Raw genomic sequence first — 18,983 nt, forward strand, 5'->3', positions numbered from 1 at the left:
TGCTGGAAATAAGTGTTGAAGAGCTGGTTTTGTAGCAAAGATTATGTTTCTTTTACATGAAAGAGTAAATGGGTTAGAGAGCCAAAGAATAGCCAATTTAATTTTTCTCTCAGCATCCCGCTCACAAGCTACAAACGGGAAACCTTCATTATATCTTCTGGTGTTTTGAAAATAGCACACTTAAAATTATCTCTTATGAAAATTCTAACCTTGTTTTTGAAAATTTATTTTGTTTACCTCTACTTTTTATTGAAGTTTATACACTTAAGACCTAAGAAACTATATGAAGAACCAATTACAAACACCTACCTTCCATTCTTGTCCTCCATCTGAAGGTGGTACTGAATAGAATCTGTTGACAGTGATTTTGGGGTTCCTTCTCCCCACTTCAGCTTAAGGTTCTGGTGGCTGAAGGCAACACATTCCAGACGAGGTGGGTCAGGAGGGAGGGGCTTAGTTTTTAATTTTATCATGTGGCTGAAAGGACCAGCTCCAAGGCTATTCAAGGCTTGAATCCGTATTCTAAGTGCCACATTAAGGAAAAAAAAATTCGGTTATGATTATTCTATTTAGAGTTTCTCTCTGGTCTAGGCAAAAATTAACATAGTTTTTAGAGTGTACCTGTATGTTGTATCTGGTTGCAAATTGTCTATAATATAGCTTGTAACCTTTCCCACTGCCAAGGGCTGTTTATCTCCAAAGTCGATGCTGTAGGCAAGGATTTCTGAACCATGGTCACAAGGCTTTTCCCAGCTTATTGCAAGGCATGTAGAAGGTGAATAATGAGGATTTTCTATATCATCATCACTTATTTCTTGAAGACAAGTCACAACAGCAGGAACTGATGGTGGAGTCACACAGGCTACTACTTCACTGAAAGGGCCTGCACCCACAACACTCAGAGCCTACAAATTAACAGAGCCCGTAAGTTAAAAACACATGACCATCAAAATGCTCACAGAACACAAAAATCTGGCTAGAGTAACAAAGCCCGGACCACCTTTACCTGGACTCTGCAATAATAGGTGGTTGCCGGTGAAAGTCCTTTTAATTCATAACTGAGACCAGGCCCACAGTAACACATCTGCATACTTCCTTCAACGCCTCCCCACTCCAATCGATATTCAGTGACATCTGTTCCGTTACTCAAAGGGATCTTTAAATTAAAAAGAGGAAAAGGTCTTAAGTCTTGACACTGATTAGTTTTTAGGCACAAATGTTCTTTACCTGCACATATCAAACTGAATTGCTTTTGAATTTCTTTGAAATGTTCAAGTGGGATTAAAACTGTTTAATATTACATTTTTATTCATTAAGGTCACCTGAATTTAAGACTGATCAAAAAATATAACTTTGTTTTCAATTATAAGTAGAAATATGACTAAATCACTTTAGAAAGAGAATTTTAAGGTAAATATACTTCAATATAATTCTATTAAGTAATATAAATGTTAAATCATGTAAGGACATTTTCTTTGTTAAATTTCAAAGGAAACTGAAAATTTAATTATCATTACTGATTATTACTGTACATAATAAAACACAGTGGAAATAATAAATACAAGAGAAATAGTATTATACTAATCCCTATGAATGTTTGTTCTGAACATTAAGCTCACCAGTGGCTAAGTATCTTGGTAATGAGACAAAGCCTTTGAAAAAATACAAAGCACATCATGAACAAGAAACCATATACTTGTAATGCAAATATACCTTACTTAAATGCTTCAAAGCAAAAATTTCACTTTATAACACATGAACTTAAGTAGGCCTTACTGTTTGCATGATTTAGGAGGTTAAATGAATAGTATCTCGGGGCCCCTGGGTGGCTCAGTCAGCTCAGATCATGATCTCATGGTTTGTGGGTTCTAGCCCCGCATTGGGCTCTGCACTGACAATGAGGAGCCTGCTTGGGATTCTCTCTCCCTCTCAAAATAAATGAATAAACTTAAAAAAAAAAATGAATAGTATCTCTATTCTTTTATATGAACTATTCTAATTACTTAAGAGAGTAAGTCAATGGGAATTACAGTACCTCCCAATTCACTTGTGCACAAGTTGCAGATCTGCATGTAACTTGAGGGGGCTTGCACTGATCTGGTGGTCCAGGGGCTGTAGTAATATCACATTTTTCTGAAAATGGTCCAAACTAGAAAAACAAACATAACCAGCATTTTCATTTTTCACCCACAGATTGCACAGCTCTCCATAAATATTCACATACATAAATAAGTGCATAATCCTTCTCCTTCAAGACTGGCTGGTCATAATAGAACTCTAAAAGCATTCATAGAAAGGAAAAAGATTTAATGATTATGGAAGTTACTATGTCAGGTATTTTTAAGTTTCATTTACTGTACTTTTTTCTCTTGTTCCTTTTCCTTTTTCCTTCATGACTGATTTTGTAAGAAGGGCAGGGCATTAGGGAATTAGGTACATGGAATAAGTCAGGAGAAATTATATGAGGAGTGAAGGAAAGGATACCAATTAAAGGCATGAAAAATGGTAGGCATAAATTATATCTTAAAATTTAGAATAGCTTTAAAAAGGGTATAAAATGTATACTCTCTGGAAGTGCAGAAAGCAAATTATTTACAATGATTGTCACAAATTATCAGAATCCTGAAAATACAGATTAAGTAAGTATTAAAGATGCTATCCCAGTGTACTGCAGCCTTGTGGGGCTGACAAGATGATAACTTCAGACAGAACACTATGACTTATGTAAGAACTGCCAAAAAGGACTGACATAAGAAATTTTAAGATAAGTTTACAGATACAGATACTGAACTTAGTTGGAGAATGGGACATAAAATAGTAAAGTTCACTAACATATGAAGTAATGGGAGGGGAGAGACTTGGCAGTTTAATTTTGTGAAATTATAGAGTAAGGAAACATAATGTTATTCAACTAAGACAAGAAATTACTGCTTTGTCCTGAGACAATCTGTTTTAATGCAGAGATGAGAAATGTCCTGGTTGAATGGAAAGGGCTTTGGCTCTGGAGTCTGACAGCCCTGAATCTGTGGCTTATCTCTGTCACTTCTTATTTGGGTGACTGTGGACAAGATGTTTAGTTTTTCTGAGCCCCAGCCTCCTCAGCTGTACAATGGAGATATCACCTGTTTTGTCCATTTTATGGAACTGTACAGATACACAGAGAATACTTTTTAAAAAGTCACATAAAGCCAGAAATGCTTAAAATATAAGTTATCTTTTCCTTAGGCAAAAAATGAATCACAATTAGCCAAATAAAATAAATGCTGTATATAACCAGCCTCAAAAAACTTAATTATCCAAAGTATTTCATCTAATAGTTTTGTTCTTACTCTTTAACTTATTAAGTAAACCCTATTAGCATCACCTGAAAGGCAAACTTCAACCCAGCTAAAGTTCCGAGTGTCCCAAATTATAAATGGGGTTTGAAAATACTGAGATTCTATAATAACTATCATATATACAGACCTCTCTCTTATTTATCAATATAGGCTTATTAAAAACTGTAAAATTTGGAGTCACATGTTGAAAGCAAAATGGCTAACTAATGGGTGCAATTATGTATGTTCTGTGAACTACCACTGTGATTATAATTCAATCAGCAGAGTCTTCCTACCCCCATTTTGTTAGCTGCATGCAGTCTGAAGCTATAAGTCTTTCCAGGAAGAAGGTTGCTCACTGTACATTCTACTTCAGAACCTTGGTAAACTTCTCTGGGTTCATCTTTTTCTACAGGAGACATCTCCACACCATAGCAGAAAATGGGTGATCCACCATCAACCAGAGGGGGTCCTAAAGGTGGAAAGATTTATGCAATTTAACAAAAGGAATATATTTAGTACTAACTCAATTATAATTTATTACCAAAATGAAAATTACCCCATCGTAACTGTATTTCTTTTGCTTTGGGTCGACCCTGTAATCTGGGAGGGAGGCATGGGCCAGGAGGCACAGCTGGAGTCTGCACAAGTAAAGATTCAGATACCTGCCAAAACAAAAGCAATAACAAAACAAAAATGCCCCAACCGGAATGCTTTTGTTAAAGAAAAATAACATGAACACAAAGACTGCATCAATAATTTGAAATTCTACTTGACTATCAATTGAAAAGGAATAAAGTTCTAAATAAAATAAGAACCCAATTAAATCATTAAAACTCTGATTTTATATTAACAAATAAAGACACATATTATGTGACAACTATATACAAAGAAAGTTACCAGAAAAAAAGAACAAAAAACTCTTCATCTTTCCATAATTGAAAAACAACAAAAAAATAACCTTCAACAAAACCTACTGGACTAATAAAGATTATTTTTGATCTCATCCAAATGGATCCACAAATCTCTTCTAAGGATGTTTTCATATTCTGTAAATACTGTTTGCCATGTTTTCAGAAGGTTTAGACTATTTTGGTTACTTTAACTGTATATTGTATTTTTAACCTAAATATTAATATACATATATGCATATAAAATCTTTCCTTTTTCTTTTCCACCTAAAAATAATTCAAAAATCAGGTTAACTTTTCCAAGTGCTTGGTATCTTTCCAGGTATTTGGTATTATCTTGGTTTCGATGTTATTTAAAAAATGTTTATCGTTTAGTTTTATTTTAAAAGACTTCTTTTACAAACACTGACATGCACTCAGTACCATATCCTTAACTGCACTGTATTAAGGTTTACACTTAATATTCTTTACAAACATAAATATTTGGTCATCACCTTATTTAGAAAGGTATCCTATATGAGAATGCTATATCACTGTATTAGAAAATTAGTGTTGTTTTTGGGGTGGGATCTGTTCTTTCTAATCCTGGAAGATGTTCTTATTAGATACAGTGAAGCAATTGGATCCCAAGCCTGTTGGGTAGGACTTGCATACAGTTTCCTAATACTTCCATTTTCAACAAAATGCTTATAAATTCATTTTTAAAAAAGGTAACTTCATTGCATTAAATTCCATTTGAAAAATGACAGTTACTAATGCTCCACGAACCCATTCTTAGTTAAATTCATTAAAAAAATACCACTCCTATTAAAAAAATTACCTCTCTAGAACATTACAAATATCTCATATATATAATCAATGGCACACTTTAAGTCCATTTAGGTTAGTGATAAATTCTCTAGTAATAAAAATAATTGCCAACTTTCCTGAAATAAGTAATTACTAGAATCTGTGTTTAAACAGTAAATGATTATGGTTTGTCCTGATACACATAATTTATAGAGCAATCAGTCTACAATTATTTTATTTTTATTCCTGTTAGGTATGGCTATTGAACATCATCCTAAAATTTACCTTTATAAATTTTTCTGCAGTATTTTTGTATATCTGTTGTTGCAAAGCTAAACAACAACCAGACAATAGATATTCACTGAATACTGATTATAAGCCATGTACTATTTTAGAATATTTTTATCACTATAAGTTACAGAATATTCTGATCAGTATAAATTAATCACCTAAATTACAGAAATTACTTTGGATACATTTCAATATTTGAGGTGGCATCTGGTGATTCCATCTTATTTGACCCAAACTTGAAAAAAAAAATCTAGATGTAAGTATTACCGCACTCTGTCCTCCATCACTGATGCAGTAAACTCGTAAACGATAGAAACAGCCTGGATTTAGTCGATCACAAAGATGTTCCCTAGTAGCTCCACTGTATATCATATCCCATTTGTTTCCTGGAAGGTGAAGAATTATGTTCAATCAGCTACGAGGTAATGTTTAACATTTGGGTATCATGGACACGGCAGGTATCCTAGCTTCACTAAGTAAGTGTTTATGTAATTTGTCAGAAACAATTTAAGCTTGTTTTGAGTTTCCTGGAAATGACCTAATTTTCTTTATGTGTGCAGCTTCCTAGACGAATCTGCATGGCTTTATTGAAATGAAATATCTCTGTAACTCTGTTACAGACTTTGGCTTACATTGATAATTTGCTTTTAATTAAGCATTTTAAATGTGTTTACTGGTCCAGTAATAACATTATAACACACAAAGAGTAGAAAGAACCAACCACAGGAAGTTTAGTCTTAATTAAAAGACATTCTTATTATTTTGCGGGAAGCAGTTCAATTCACAGAAATATGGATTGTTACATGTGTTATTCAAAAATTAAGTTCATGAGGCATAGAAAATATTACTAAAACTAGTATAATGTAAGTTAAATTTTAGAAGTTAATTTTTCTCTGACATGTCTGGTTATAAATCTAACCGAAAGTTTAGAAAACTTTAGATATACTGGAACTGGGCAAGGCAAACTCATGAGAAAGAAATAAACTAAAAAAATAAAAGTAATAATATAGGTATACAGCATTCTTTTTTTTTTTTTTTAATTTTTTTTCAACGTTTATTTTTATTTTTGGGACAGAGAGAGACAGAGCATGAACGAGGGAGGGGCAGAGAGAGAGGGAGACACAGAATCGGAAACAGGCTCCAGGCTCTGAGCCATCAGCCCAGAGCCCGACGCGGGGCTCGAACTCACGGACCGCGAGATCGTGACCTGGCTGAAGTCGGACGCTTAACCGACTGCGCCACCCAGGCGCCCCTAGGTATACAGCATTCTTACATTTGATTCACTCTATTTCTAGAGATTAGAACTTAAAGTGGATCATAACAGGCAAAATTCTAACTGCTATAAACAAAGGGAAAAAATTAAGAGTGAAAGAAAACAGATCATATAAAATGTACAGTCATGAAGAGCAGGGGCATACTGGTATAAATCTATTAATTTTTAATAGTTATTCTTACCATTAGAACCTTCTGCCATCTCCACTACATACTTATTAATGGCTGCACCTCCATTGTCTTTTGGTGGGTCTATCCAAAGAAGTAAAAGTGGTATTAGGCAAAATACATAGTTAAAAATGACAGAAAATCCTAGTAAGTGGAATACCAAACCTAAGATTGCTTAAAAAATAAAAAGAATCACCCGCAGTGCTTTTTTTATTAATACCAGCATCTCATTAATCTATCGATTTTGCAACAAAGAGTATATAAGGTGTTCAATAATAATAATTATTTTTTCAAGTTTTACTTATTTAAGGTTAGGTTTTCTCCATACCTAACATGGGGCTTGAATTGACGACCCCAAGATGAAAAGTCACACGCTCTTCTGCCCGCCAGGTACCCTAACAAATGTTTGTTTCAAATGAGTAAAAGTGATTTTCATTTCTCAGGAGAGCCAGGATGACTCAGGTGACTTTAGCTACAATTTCAGTAATCATTCACTTCACACAGTGCTGTCTCTGCTCACAGTCCTACCACAGATTCCAAGTTCTTCTGTATCAAATATGAACTTGGTATTTGTGTGAGTGTAAAGTTTTCTACAAGAGATCCTCGAACAATGAATGATTCTCACATTTCCAATTAAACTTGCTTCAGCTAACAACTGTACTCAACTATCTTAAAAATTATCCTAATATTCAAATCATTACAATCAAATATAAAAGTAATGATGTACAAATACGCATATCTTACCCCAAGTTATTTTAAAACTGTGTGAATGTATCTTTCCTTTAACTGATGGCTTCACAGGTACACCTGGTTTATCAGGGCATGTAGTAAATTCTACTACTTCACTTGGGTTACTTTTACCTTCTGAGTTGTAAGCAATAACCTGTGATGAAAACACAAAGACATAAAATAATTGATATTTGATACCTAATGATATTGGCTTAATGAACAAAGTGATGACAGATAAGCTCAATCAAGTGATAAAGTAAAAGTTTTCAGACTGTGATGGCTTGTTTATATGAGAATGTCTACAACAGGGACTCAGCATATATGAAGAATATTCAGGTATAATCAATCCTCTTTGAGAGCCAGTTCTGGGGATACAGGTGTAAGTCTGTAACAGTTTGATATTAAACTAGAGTCATTACAGGAACAAGCTATAATCTGATGATACTTGATGAGCTTGATTTACGTATTCTTTTACTATTCTTTGGGTTTTAAAAAGATGTCCACAAATTCTTTGAATTTCCTTTATTCAAAAGATAAAGGCTAATTCCTCTTCCCTTTGAATTGCACTTAATGACTTGCCTCTAATACAACCTAGCAGAAATCACAGTGTGTAGCTTTGCTACAGAGAAGCCCATCTGGTGAGGAACTGAAGCCTCTGACCAACAGTCAGAGAGGAAATGAAGGCTACCAACACTTGAGTGAACTTGGGAGCAAATCCTCCAACCCCAGACAAACCTTCAAGTGACCGCAGCCCTAGCTGGCATCTTGACTGCAACCTCACATAAACCCTCTATCAGAACCACCCAGCTAAGCTGGTCTTGAATTCCTGACCCCCAGGAACTGTGAGAAAATAAATGCCTGTTTTTTCAAGTTACTAAATTGTACAGCAATATAATTCATAAGTATTTTTATATTTGACTTTAGAACTGTTAAGGTCTTTATAATTGGTAAATTATTAAAATTCTTAGAATTCTACTATCATGTAACACACACACAAAACCAAATTACATTCATACATACATATAGTTCCTAGCTCTGTCCATTGAGAGGATGCCCAGGAGTGGCAAAACCATATAGCATTAAGTATACTTAGTACTCAGATATTGGCTTCTAAATACCACGGTCCACTAAAGGGACCCAGGTGCTTTGAGAAATGACCAATTCTGACATTGAAGGATTGGAGACTGGAATATCATGTGCCAGAAAGGAAAGGCTCAAAAGAATGATGGGGGGGAGGGGGGGAGAGGGGCACATTTCAAAAGAATCTGAAAGGCAGCTCAAAGGAGCTCCCAAATTTGAAACAATGTGAGCCTCATAAATGATAATCATAGTAACAAAATATAACTCACTCAATTAACAGGAATTCATGAGTTCATACTGACATATATGATAAGAGAAAGCTTTTCTTTATAGTATGATGCCAACTGATAGATGTAGAAGGAATGATAAAATTAAAATCACCACTTGGCAACCATTAATCATAGTAATAACTGATTCGGGCAAAAATTATCAATGGGTGTTAAAGCTAGTAGATGAAAGTGATGAAAAACAAAGTGTTCACACAGTATTTACAAAATACTTGTTAATAATAGCATTACTTTTTCTGATATCCCCTGACAAAAAAGCATATTTTGAATGTTTAACAACATCCACATTAAAAAAAATTTTTTTAATGTTTATTTTTGAAAGAGAGAGAGAGAGAGGGAGAGAGAAAAAGAGAGAGGAGAGAGAAAGGGGAGGGGCAGAGAGAGATGGAGACACAGGGGCAGAGACGGAGACACAGAATCTGAAGCAGGCTCCAGGCTCTGAGATGTCAGCACAGAGCCCGATGTAAGGTTTGAACTCACGAGCTGTAAGATCATGACCTGAACCAGAGTTAGATGCTTAACCAACTGAGCCAAGCAGGTGCCCAACATCCACATTTAGATGTTTGTTCCCATTATACAAATAAAAGTCCCATAAAACATTAAAATTGTTTTGAATTTAAATATATATACAGTTTGATAACCAATGTTACATAGTAAGAAAGTAAAGCAGTAATGCTCATTATTTTAGATTTAAAACCAAAGGAGTGAGGTATGTACTTGGCTTTAGAACAATAGGAACAATAAGAACAAACAAATATTTTAAGGGCTTTCAAAGCTTACCTTAAATTTATACTTTGTACTACGTCTGAGATTCTTCACTGTGTAAGCAAGATCTTCTCCATCATATTTAGGCTTAAAACCATATCCCTGGAAAGGGAAAATAAGCCTCCCTTAGATATCTAACAGCAGAAATATGGGGAATAACAAACATGTAAAAAGATCTAGGTCTTCTTCATCTTCTGTTTACAATGTGATTAACACTCTGTTAAGTGTATTCCTCACTTTGGTACTTTTATCTTCAATGGACAAATCCAGAAATGCTAGTGAATGTTTGTAGCATGAAGGAGACCTCATTTCGAGTAAATACAGTAACCAAGAGACAATCTTCATGCTGAGGGTAAAGTCAGAGCCAATGGTGACTTCACCATAAGTAAGCATATGCCTAGAACTAACAGAATTTCCTAGACAGATGTTGCAAGAGCTAAAAAGAACTATATTTAAACTTGACCTTTAGGTGTGTTTAAGTAAATAAATGAATGGTTGGTTGTGCTGGCAGGTAGGGATGTCACTTAGGTTTTGGAATGCTATTTATAGCTTCAGTAACAATCCCTTACTACTTTCCCAATGTTATTTAAAAATTTTTAAGTTGATATATAGTTCACATGCTATAAAATTCCCATTTTGAAGTATGAAATTCAATCATTTATAGTATATTCACAAGGTTGTGCAACCATCATTAAATTCTTAATCCCACAATAAAGCCTGCACTTTATTTATTGGTTAGCAGTCACTTCCCTTCTTTTCTCATCCATTAGTATATTTTCTGTCTCTATGGATTTGCCTATATCCATAATAAATGGAATCACACAATATATGGTCTTTGTGACTAGGTTCTTTTACTTAACATAATGTTTTCAAGGTTCATTCATGTTGTGGCATGTGTCAGTACTCCATTCCTTTATCTGGCTAATTGATATTCCACTGTATGGATATATCACATTTCTGCTTATCCATTCATCAGTTGATAGACATTTGGGTTGTTTCCACTTTTTGGCTATTATGAATAATGCTGCTGTGAACATTCATGTACAAATTTCTGTATAAACACTTGTTTTCAATTCTCTTGGGTATATAGCTGGGAGTGGATCAATGCTATTTTTGACTCATACTGCTTTAAAGTAGCTCTGAAAAGCTACGAAACTATGTAGAACTAATAGAAGACATCCTAACTCATGTTCAGCTTTGTTCTAGCTCATAAGAGACAAATCACTGGAAACTACATTCTGGCTGCACTATTTAATCTTATAATCTCTCTTCAAATCTTCTCTGGCATTTGGGAAAGCAATGTATGAAAACAGCTGGAAAAGATGGACACGTTATTTCCTTATTTTTTAGAGCTGCTTAGGCTAAAAGGCTGTGGTGATCTTCCTCTATTTTCCCTAAACATATATATTTAAAATGTAGTCTATGCTGTTCCTAGGCACAAACGTACATACAAACATACATAAAAAACAAAACTCGCTCCTATACATCAAGAAAACAAAAGACTGAATTCTTCCTCACTCCTCAATATTCCTCAACAATAACCAACCAAGGATTCAAAGGATTTAGAGAAAGATCAAACTATTGTGGCACTATTTACTTACAAGTATTAATGCCACACTGAAATATGTTTTAAACACTCTTACTTAAAATACATATTTGTACTTACTGAAGTTTCTTCTTCCATCTCTAAAATGTAAGAAATTCCTTCATCTGATGGTGTTCCTGAGGGCTTACTCCATTGTAAGGATAACCAAGTAACACCAGCCTTAGTTAATACAGGACTTGCTGGCATAGAAGGGGCACAGCCTGAAGTGTAATAGAAGACTTCTTCACTAAAACCACTGTTGAAACAAATGGTTTTTAAAAATGAATGAATAAAAGTTTTTATAGCTAAAGAACTCATTTCTGATAAATGGAATTTTTTTTTGAAAGTGACAGTTTTTGATAACTAATTATAATCCAAGTAATATATCTTGGATCTGATAATAGTTTTATGGTAACCAGATCAGATACCTAAAAGGTGAGTTAACATTCTTCTAAAACTGCAATTTATGTAACTAACATATTCTCTTACAGCTTTTGCTAAAGCTAGTAACAGATCTTTACCAACAGAGTGATAAACTAAAGCATAATTATTAGTGGATAATTTGGACTCTGAATAACTTATGTAAGTTGACTAAATAATATATTTACATTAAAATGTATCTTACCTTGTGCCATATTCATTTTTGGCTGACAGTCTAAATTTACAACCCATTGCTGGTGACAGTTTAGTAATTTTAAATTGCTTCTGTAAGCCCATGTAACATTGACAAAATTCTCCATTTCCTTTTCCCTAAAAAAAAAAAAAAGGCTGATTATTATATATTTAAAAAATGGCTGGTTATTATATATCATGTATATCACTGTAAAAAGACAGATTCACATCAATTTGTCCTTGATGGACAGTAACATCAGCTAGTGTACATGATAAATCATCTTTGTTACATGACCATCATGGATCTCAAGAGAAAGTTGAGATAACACACATCTTTTTTTAATAAGTCTTTTTTTTTTTTTTATTTTAGAGAGAGCGAAAGCATGAATGGGAGAGAGGAAAGTATGCAGCTCAGGACAACTACAGAGTTTCAGAAATTTAGGATGCTACATAAAATGGACAAATTTCTTATTCTCTACCCATTTTTCTTCATTGTGTTGGTAGATTTAAAGGGTGGTTTTAGGGTGACTTCTGCTTCAAAGAAAACCTTCAGTCTGTATTTGGCTGCTTTACTACACTCTCCTGTTTTAATGGTGTACAGTTGATTCTATTAAGCTGTCTAAATAGAAAATTGTACCATCTGTAAATAATGATAATTTTGCCCCCCCCCCCCCAGCCCTGCCACTACATGGCTGTACTTCTTGTTTTAGTTCTAAATCATACTGCATTAATACTAAATAAAGGAGGGAACCAGCAACTTTTGACTTGTTTCTGCTTTGACTGAAATGCTTTAAAAAAATTTTTTTTAAATGTCTATGTTAGAGAGAGAAAGAGTGTGCGTGCGAGCATGAGCGGGGGTGGGGCAGAGAGAGAGGGAACCACAGAATCAGAAGCAGGCTCCAGGATCTGAGCTGTCAGCACAGAGCTTGGCATGGGGCTCAAACTCATGAACCATGAGTCCATGACCTGAGCCAAAATCAGATGTTCAACTGACTGAGCCACACAGGTGCCCCTGAAATGCTTTTATTGTTTAGTGATGGTATTTCACTTGATAGAAAAATAATTGCCAGTTAAGGAATTATCTTTCTATTCCTAATTTGAGTTTTAACTGAGGTAAGTGCTAAATTTTATCAAATACCTTTTCATAATTTATCAACATATGTATTTTCTTCTAAATTACTATGATGCAGTAATAGATTTCCTAATTCTAAATTCTTTTAAAACTTCTGGAATAAAAAACCTTTTTTTTTTTTTTTAATTTTTTTTTTTTTTCAAAGTTTATTTTATTTTTGGGACAGAGACAGACAGAGCATGAACGGGGGAGGGGCAGAGAGAGAGGGAGACACAGAATCGGAAACAGGCTCCAGGCTCTGAGCCATCAGCCCAGAGCCTGACGCAGGGCTCAAACTCCCGGACCGCGAGATCGTGACCTGGCTGAAGTCGGACGCTTAACCGACTGCGCCACCCAGGCGCCCCAAAAAACCTTTTAAAATGTAAAAATAAAACTTGTTTGTGCCTCATTAGTCTTATAATATAGGCATATTATTTTAGTGCACCTCACTTTATTGAGCTTCACAGATACTGTTTTTTTACAAAATCTGGCTTGTGGCAACCCTGCATCCAACAAGTCTATTGGTGTCATTTTTCTAATAGCACTTGCTCACTTTGTGTCTCTGTGTCACATTTTGGTAATTCTTATAATATTTCAAATTTTCTCATTATTATTTGTTATAGTGATTTAAAGGAAGAAGTCCAACTATAGACATTGACAGGAGTTCGGCAGAAGTTGATCCCAACCCTCGTGGACGACTTTGAGGTTTTAAGACTTCAGTGGAGGAAGTAACAGTAGGTGTGGTGGAAGCAGCAAGAGAACGAGAATTAGAAGTATGGAGCCTGAAGATGTGACTCAATTGCTGCAATCTCATGATAAAACTTGAGCAGATGAAGTGTTGCTTTGTATGGATGAGCAAAGTAAGTAGTTTCTTGAGATATAATGTACTCCTGGTGAAGATGCTGTGAAGATTGTTGAAATGACAACAAAGGATTTAGAATCTTACATAAACTTAGTTGATAGAACAGCAACAGGGTTTGAAGGGACTGACTCCAGTTGTGAGTTTTAGTGTTGGTAAAATGTTATCAAATGGCATCACATGCTATAGAGAAATCATTCATGAAAGGAAGGGTCAATCTTTGCAGCAAAACACATTGTTGTCTTTTTTTTTTTTTTTTTTTTTTTGAAGAAATTGTGAAGGCCACCCTAACCTTTAGCAACCACTACTCTGATCAGTCGGGAGCCATCGACATGGGGGCAAGACCCTCCAGCAGCAAACAGACTGACTCACTGAAAGCTCAGATGACAGTTAGCAATTTTTAGCAATAGAGTTCATTTATTTATTTGAGAGTGAGTGAGCACATGAGTGGTAGAGGGAGAGAGAGAATCTTAAGCAGGCTCAATGCCCAGTGCCAGAGCCCAATCCAGGGTTTTATCTCATGACTCTAAGATCATGATGGGAGGTGAACTCAAGAGTCGAACGCTTAACCTACTGAGCCATCCAGGTGCAATAAAGTATTTTTACTTTTTTAGTTTATTTATTGTGAGAGACAGAGCATGTGTGAGCAAGGGAGGGGCAGAGAGAGAGAGAGGGGGGAGAGAGAGAATCCCAAGCAGGCTCTGTGCTCTCAGTGGAGAGCCTGATGTGGGGCTCAATCCCATGAACTGTGAGATATGACCTGAGCCTAAACCAAGAGTCAGTTTAACCAACTGAGCCACCCAGGCGCCCCTTTAAATTATGTGTATTGTTTTTAAAAGACATAATGCCACTGCACATTTAATAGACTACAATATAGTGTATATATAACTTTAAAAAAAAAAAATTTTTTTTTTAACGTTTATTTATTTTTGAGACAGAGAGAGACAGAGCACGAACAGGGGAGGAGCAGAGAGAGAGGGAGACACAGAATCTGAAACAGGCTCCAGGCTCTGAGCTGTCAGCACAGAGCCTGACGCGGGGCTCGAACTCACGGACCGTGAGATCATGACCTGAGCCGAAGTTGGATGCTTAACCGACCAAGCCACCCAGGCGCCCCTTGTATATATAACTTTTATATACACTAGAAAACCAAAAAATTCATGTGACTTGCTTTATTGAGATATTTGCTTTATTGTGGTTGGCTGGAACCAAACCTGCAATATCTCCAAGGTATACCTGTATACTGCTGAAAATACCAAATTATCAATGAAATTTCTTCTATTCCCTCTGGCCACTCAGCTGCAGAAAAGCAGCAGGGCAAGAGAGAACATGATAAATGACAGTAAAACAAATTACTAAATAATAAAGCTCAGTATGTTTGCTGTGGTAGGGTGAATAATGGCCTCCCAAAATATCCAGGTCCTAAACCCTGGAACCTATGAATGTTCAGGGACTGTACAGATGTTATTTAGTTAAAACTCTTGAGATAGAAAGATCATCCTGGATCATCTAGGTGGACTCTAAATGGAATTACAAGTGTCTTTTTTAGAGGGAAAAGGCCATGTGATAATGGCAGCAGGGGTAGAAAAGGCTATCTATCAGATGTAGCCATGGATTCATGGTAATGACCCAGTAATGAACAGAGTCTCCAGAAGCTGGTAAAGTCAAGAAAATGGATTCTTCTCTAGAATTCCTGGAAGAAGCATGGCTATAGTGACACCTTGATTTTAATCTCAGAGAGAGCCGTTTTGGATTTCTGGCTTCCAGAATTATAAGAGGATAAATATATTTTGTTTTAAACCCTTGGGTTTGTGGTAATTTGTTAAACTAGTCACAGTAAATGAGTACACTTGCCTTTAAGGCTGATGTGAAAAAAAAAATATTCCTTCGTCAAGTTAATTACCCAATTGACAACTTTGAGGGGTTTGAGTCAAAAACAAAAAACAAAATAAAACATGGGGGGGGGGGGGTGTCCAGTCAGTAATGTTGTCTAAGAACACCATTAATTCAGTCATGTACTACCCAAATCATTCATAATGTTTTAAAAGAGGAAAAAACTATTGTAACAAATTATTTCTGCTTGAGGATATACACATAATTTTCACCTAATTTAAAAAGATTCAATTTACTCACCTCATCCCATTCTAAAATAAAGCTTTGGATTTTAGAACCATTGTCACTAGGTGCCTAAAAGAAACACCAAAAAACAAAATGAGTACAAATTAGTACATTTGTAAAAGATACTGTGATGATCTAATCTGAGGAACTGATTGTGTTACAGATGTTCTCTGTGACTTAACTCCAGAAAAACTGCACAGAGAATAGATACATATGTATTTATAACCTCACAATCCTTTTAAATACAAGGAAAGAAAACAAAGCAAGAAGCTACTCAAGTTTTTCTGAACGGCAAACAATCTCTTGTAGCAAGAACGAGCTTAACTTTTATGATCCATTATAAAAAAAAAAAAATCACTTTGCCTTTTATCAGAAGGTTTTTATCAGCTTTAAGTTCCTAGGATCGATCCTGTCATTTTCATTAAAACTCATTTTACAATCTAAAAGTATACTATGTAATACACCAGGGTGAAAGAACCAGGGTGCAGGGAAGAACTCCAAGGGGCACACTGTCTGGATCTTTGCTTCTAGACACAATGTGCCGTTACCTAAGATAAGACTGCTCATTCATCAATCTGCTTATCTTCAGTGGTGAAAATTTCAGTCTCCCTTAGCATTTTATTCTAGTATTTAATCACTCTAGAACTCAAGAGTTTCAACCTTGTTTCTACTTGAATTTTCTTTCTACAATTTCAACTTGTTTCCTCTCTTTAGTCCTCACTTTAGATGCAGAACAACCGATCACTACTCTCCTTATAACTTCATCCGTTTGAAGACAAGTGACTCTAAAACTCCTGTTATAAAAATTAAAAAACCTTAGTTTAAAAAAAATGTTTATTTGTTTATTTTGAGAGAGAGAAAAGGGCAGATGGGGGGGGGGGGGAGAGAGAAAATCCCAAACAGGCTCCTCATTGTTGGCACAGAGCCCAACACAGGGGGTTGATCTCACAAACCTGTGAGACCATAACCTGAGCTGGTATCAACAGTTGGATGCCTAAGTGATGGAACTACCCAGGTACCCCAAATAAGCTTGACTTTTGAAAAAGTTCTCCAGAGAACTGTAATTCTCTGGACTCTATCTAGTTTTTATATAATATTGGCAACCATGTTAATAGCAATCAAAGATGGTCAAATTTTTAATGAAGAGTCTTTTCTAACATGGAGGTCCCAATTATCTGTGAAACATCAATACAGATCTTATGTTTCAAAATTAAACAATTTTTTTAATGTTTATTTATTTTTGAGAGAGAGAATGTAAGCAGGGAAGGGGCAGAAAGAGAGGGAGACACAGAATCTGAAGCAGGCTCCAGGCTCTGAGCTGTCAGCATAGAGCCTGAGGCGGGGCTTGAACTCACGAGCAGTGAGATCATGACCTGAGCCAAAGTTGGACGCTTAACCGACTGAGCCACCCAGGTGCCCCTTAGGTTTCAAAATTTTAAAAAACTGTATAATTTTTAACTGGTTAACATGACCAGAATTTGCTATGTAAGTTACAGGAGTAGCTCACTGATTGGCACAGCAATGGCACTTATAAATGACTACAGCAGGGATGGGGCAGAACTGAAACCCTGGGAAATTCAACTCTTACAGCAGAGGAAGAGAATCCCAAGATAAAGACTGCAAGTCTCAGCAACAAGTGTGTGATATAAAAATATACTTCCCCAGAGTTAATGCCTCCAGATTGTTCTAGTCTGTTGCACACTTATTTTCCTTAATTTCTTCTACTTTATTTTGTGAAGCTTTTCAAGTCAAGGAAATGGATTCTCCTTGAGTCCTTGGGAGAAGCATGCCTATAGTAACACCTTGAATAACCTGTGACCATTTCTCCAAGATAGAGGGGAAACTATTAAGTGTAAAGTGTTTTACATTACCTCATTTAATCCTTATATCAGCTCTTTACAACTGTTATCCAAACTATACAGAAGAGGAAATGGAGGTTTTAAACAACCCAAATAAGTAGCCCCAACCATGCTGATTACCATGTATATACAGGGCCATTTCGGAAGAGTACAAGCCTGGGTAACCTATGTGGGCCACAAAGAGGTAGCACTGTTTATATCCTACACAGACCTGCTAGGATACTGTTAAAGACAAATTTCAAAATTCAATTTTATCTTTAGAATAAAGAGCAGTGCCCTACAGAAATCCCAACCTACATGAAGGTCACTGGGCTGCTACCCTAACTGTCCTACCAAAAGGAAAGAACCTTAGCATACTGACAAACAAAATGCTACTCTGACATGAAATAAAATTAGTCATACTTAATCACACATGAAAATGTATGTAGAACATACTTGTCTGATTTATGTGTGCTAACAGCACTTGAGTACTTCTTCCTACATAAAGCATCTAATATCCTCAAAAGAACTAAGGACTAACAAGCCCCAAACAAGTAGTAAGCTCCAAATTTTCAAAATCTTTCAGAAAGAAAGCTATCCCTGAATTTTACTCTTTGGGTATAAGCAGATAATTAAATAAAGACTAGCAGTTATTTTTCTCTTTGCAAATCAATGGTTGCTATGGTATTCCCTTCTGGGGGATGTTTATACATTTTGTTGGGGGTGTTTCTTGTTTTTTTTTTCAACGTTTATTTATTTGTGGGACAGAGAGAGACAGAGCATGAACGGGGGAGGGGCAGAGAGAGAGGGAGACACAGAATCGGAAACAGGCTCCAGGCTCTGAGCCATCAGCCCAGAGCCCGACGCGGGGCTCGAACTCACGGACCGCGAGATCGTGACCTGGCTGAAGTCGGACGCTTAACCAACTGCGCCACCCAGGCGCCCCATGTTGGGGGTGTTTCTGACTATCACAATAAGGGCAGAGGGAGGAAAGGCTGACTTTTAGGACTGGGGATCAAGGATGCTAATGGTTCTGCACAGCATGGGGCAATACACACAATGAAAAATTGTTCTCTTTCTCTAGGACTTCTCTGAATGTCTTCCTGGACATCCACGTAGGTGAAATATCTGTTTATAATTATCAGAGCCTAGAACCTAATTTCATTTTACAAGGTATTTTTTTTCTATAGTTTTAAGTTACTGGATTTTGCCAAAATATAACTACTCTGCAATTTGAGAAAGACTGTACTT

General features: G+C 35.9%; 1 protein-coding gene across 1 annotated transcript in view; it reads right to left on the reverse strand.

Moving 5' to 3' along the window:
- Nucleotides 1–18,983, reverse strand: part of FNDC3A (fibronectin type III domain containing 3A) — a 144,527-nt gene that overhangs the window by 15,648 nt on the left and 109,896 nt on the right. Inside the window, 13 exon segments of the mRNA XM_043578439.1 lie at nucleotides 310–522; nucleotides 622–905; nucleotides 1,007–1,156; nucleotides 2,036–2,149; nucleotides 3,614–3,789; nucleotides 3,877–3,982; nucleotides 5,576–5,694; nucleotides 6,764–6,832; nucleotides 7,493–7,631; nucleotides 9,625–9,711; nucleotides 11,276–11,450; nucleotides 11,820–11,944; nucleotides 15,910–15,963. Coding sequence (XP_043434374.1) covers nucleotides 310–522; nucleotides 622–905; nucleotides 1,007–1,156; nucleotides 2,036–2,149; nucleotides 3,614–3,789; nucleotides 3,877–3,982; nucleotides 5,576–5,694; nucleotides 6,764–6,832; nucleotides 7,493–7,631; nucleotides 9,625–9,711; nucleotides 11,276–11,450; nucleotides 11,820–11,944; nucleotides 15,910–15,963 — 1,811 coding nt within the window.

Source organism: Prionailurus bengalensis, chromosome A1 (assembly GCF_016509475.1).
Source record: "Prionailurus bengalensis isolate Pbe53 chromosome A1, Fcat_Pben_1.1_paternal_pri, whole genome shotgun sequence".
Classification (NCBI taxonomy): domain Eukaryota; kingdom Metazoa; phylum Chordata; class Mammalia; order Carnivora; family Felidae; genus Prionailurus; species Prionailurus bengalensis.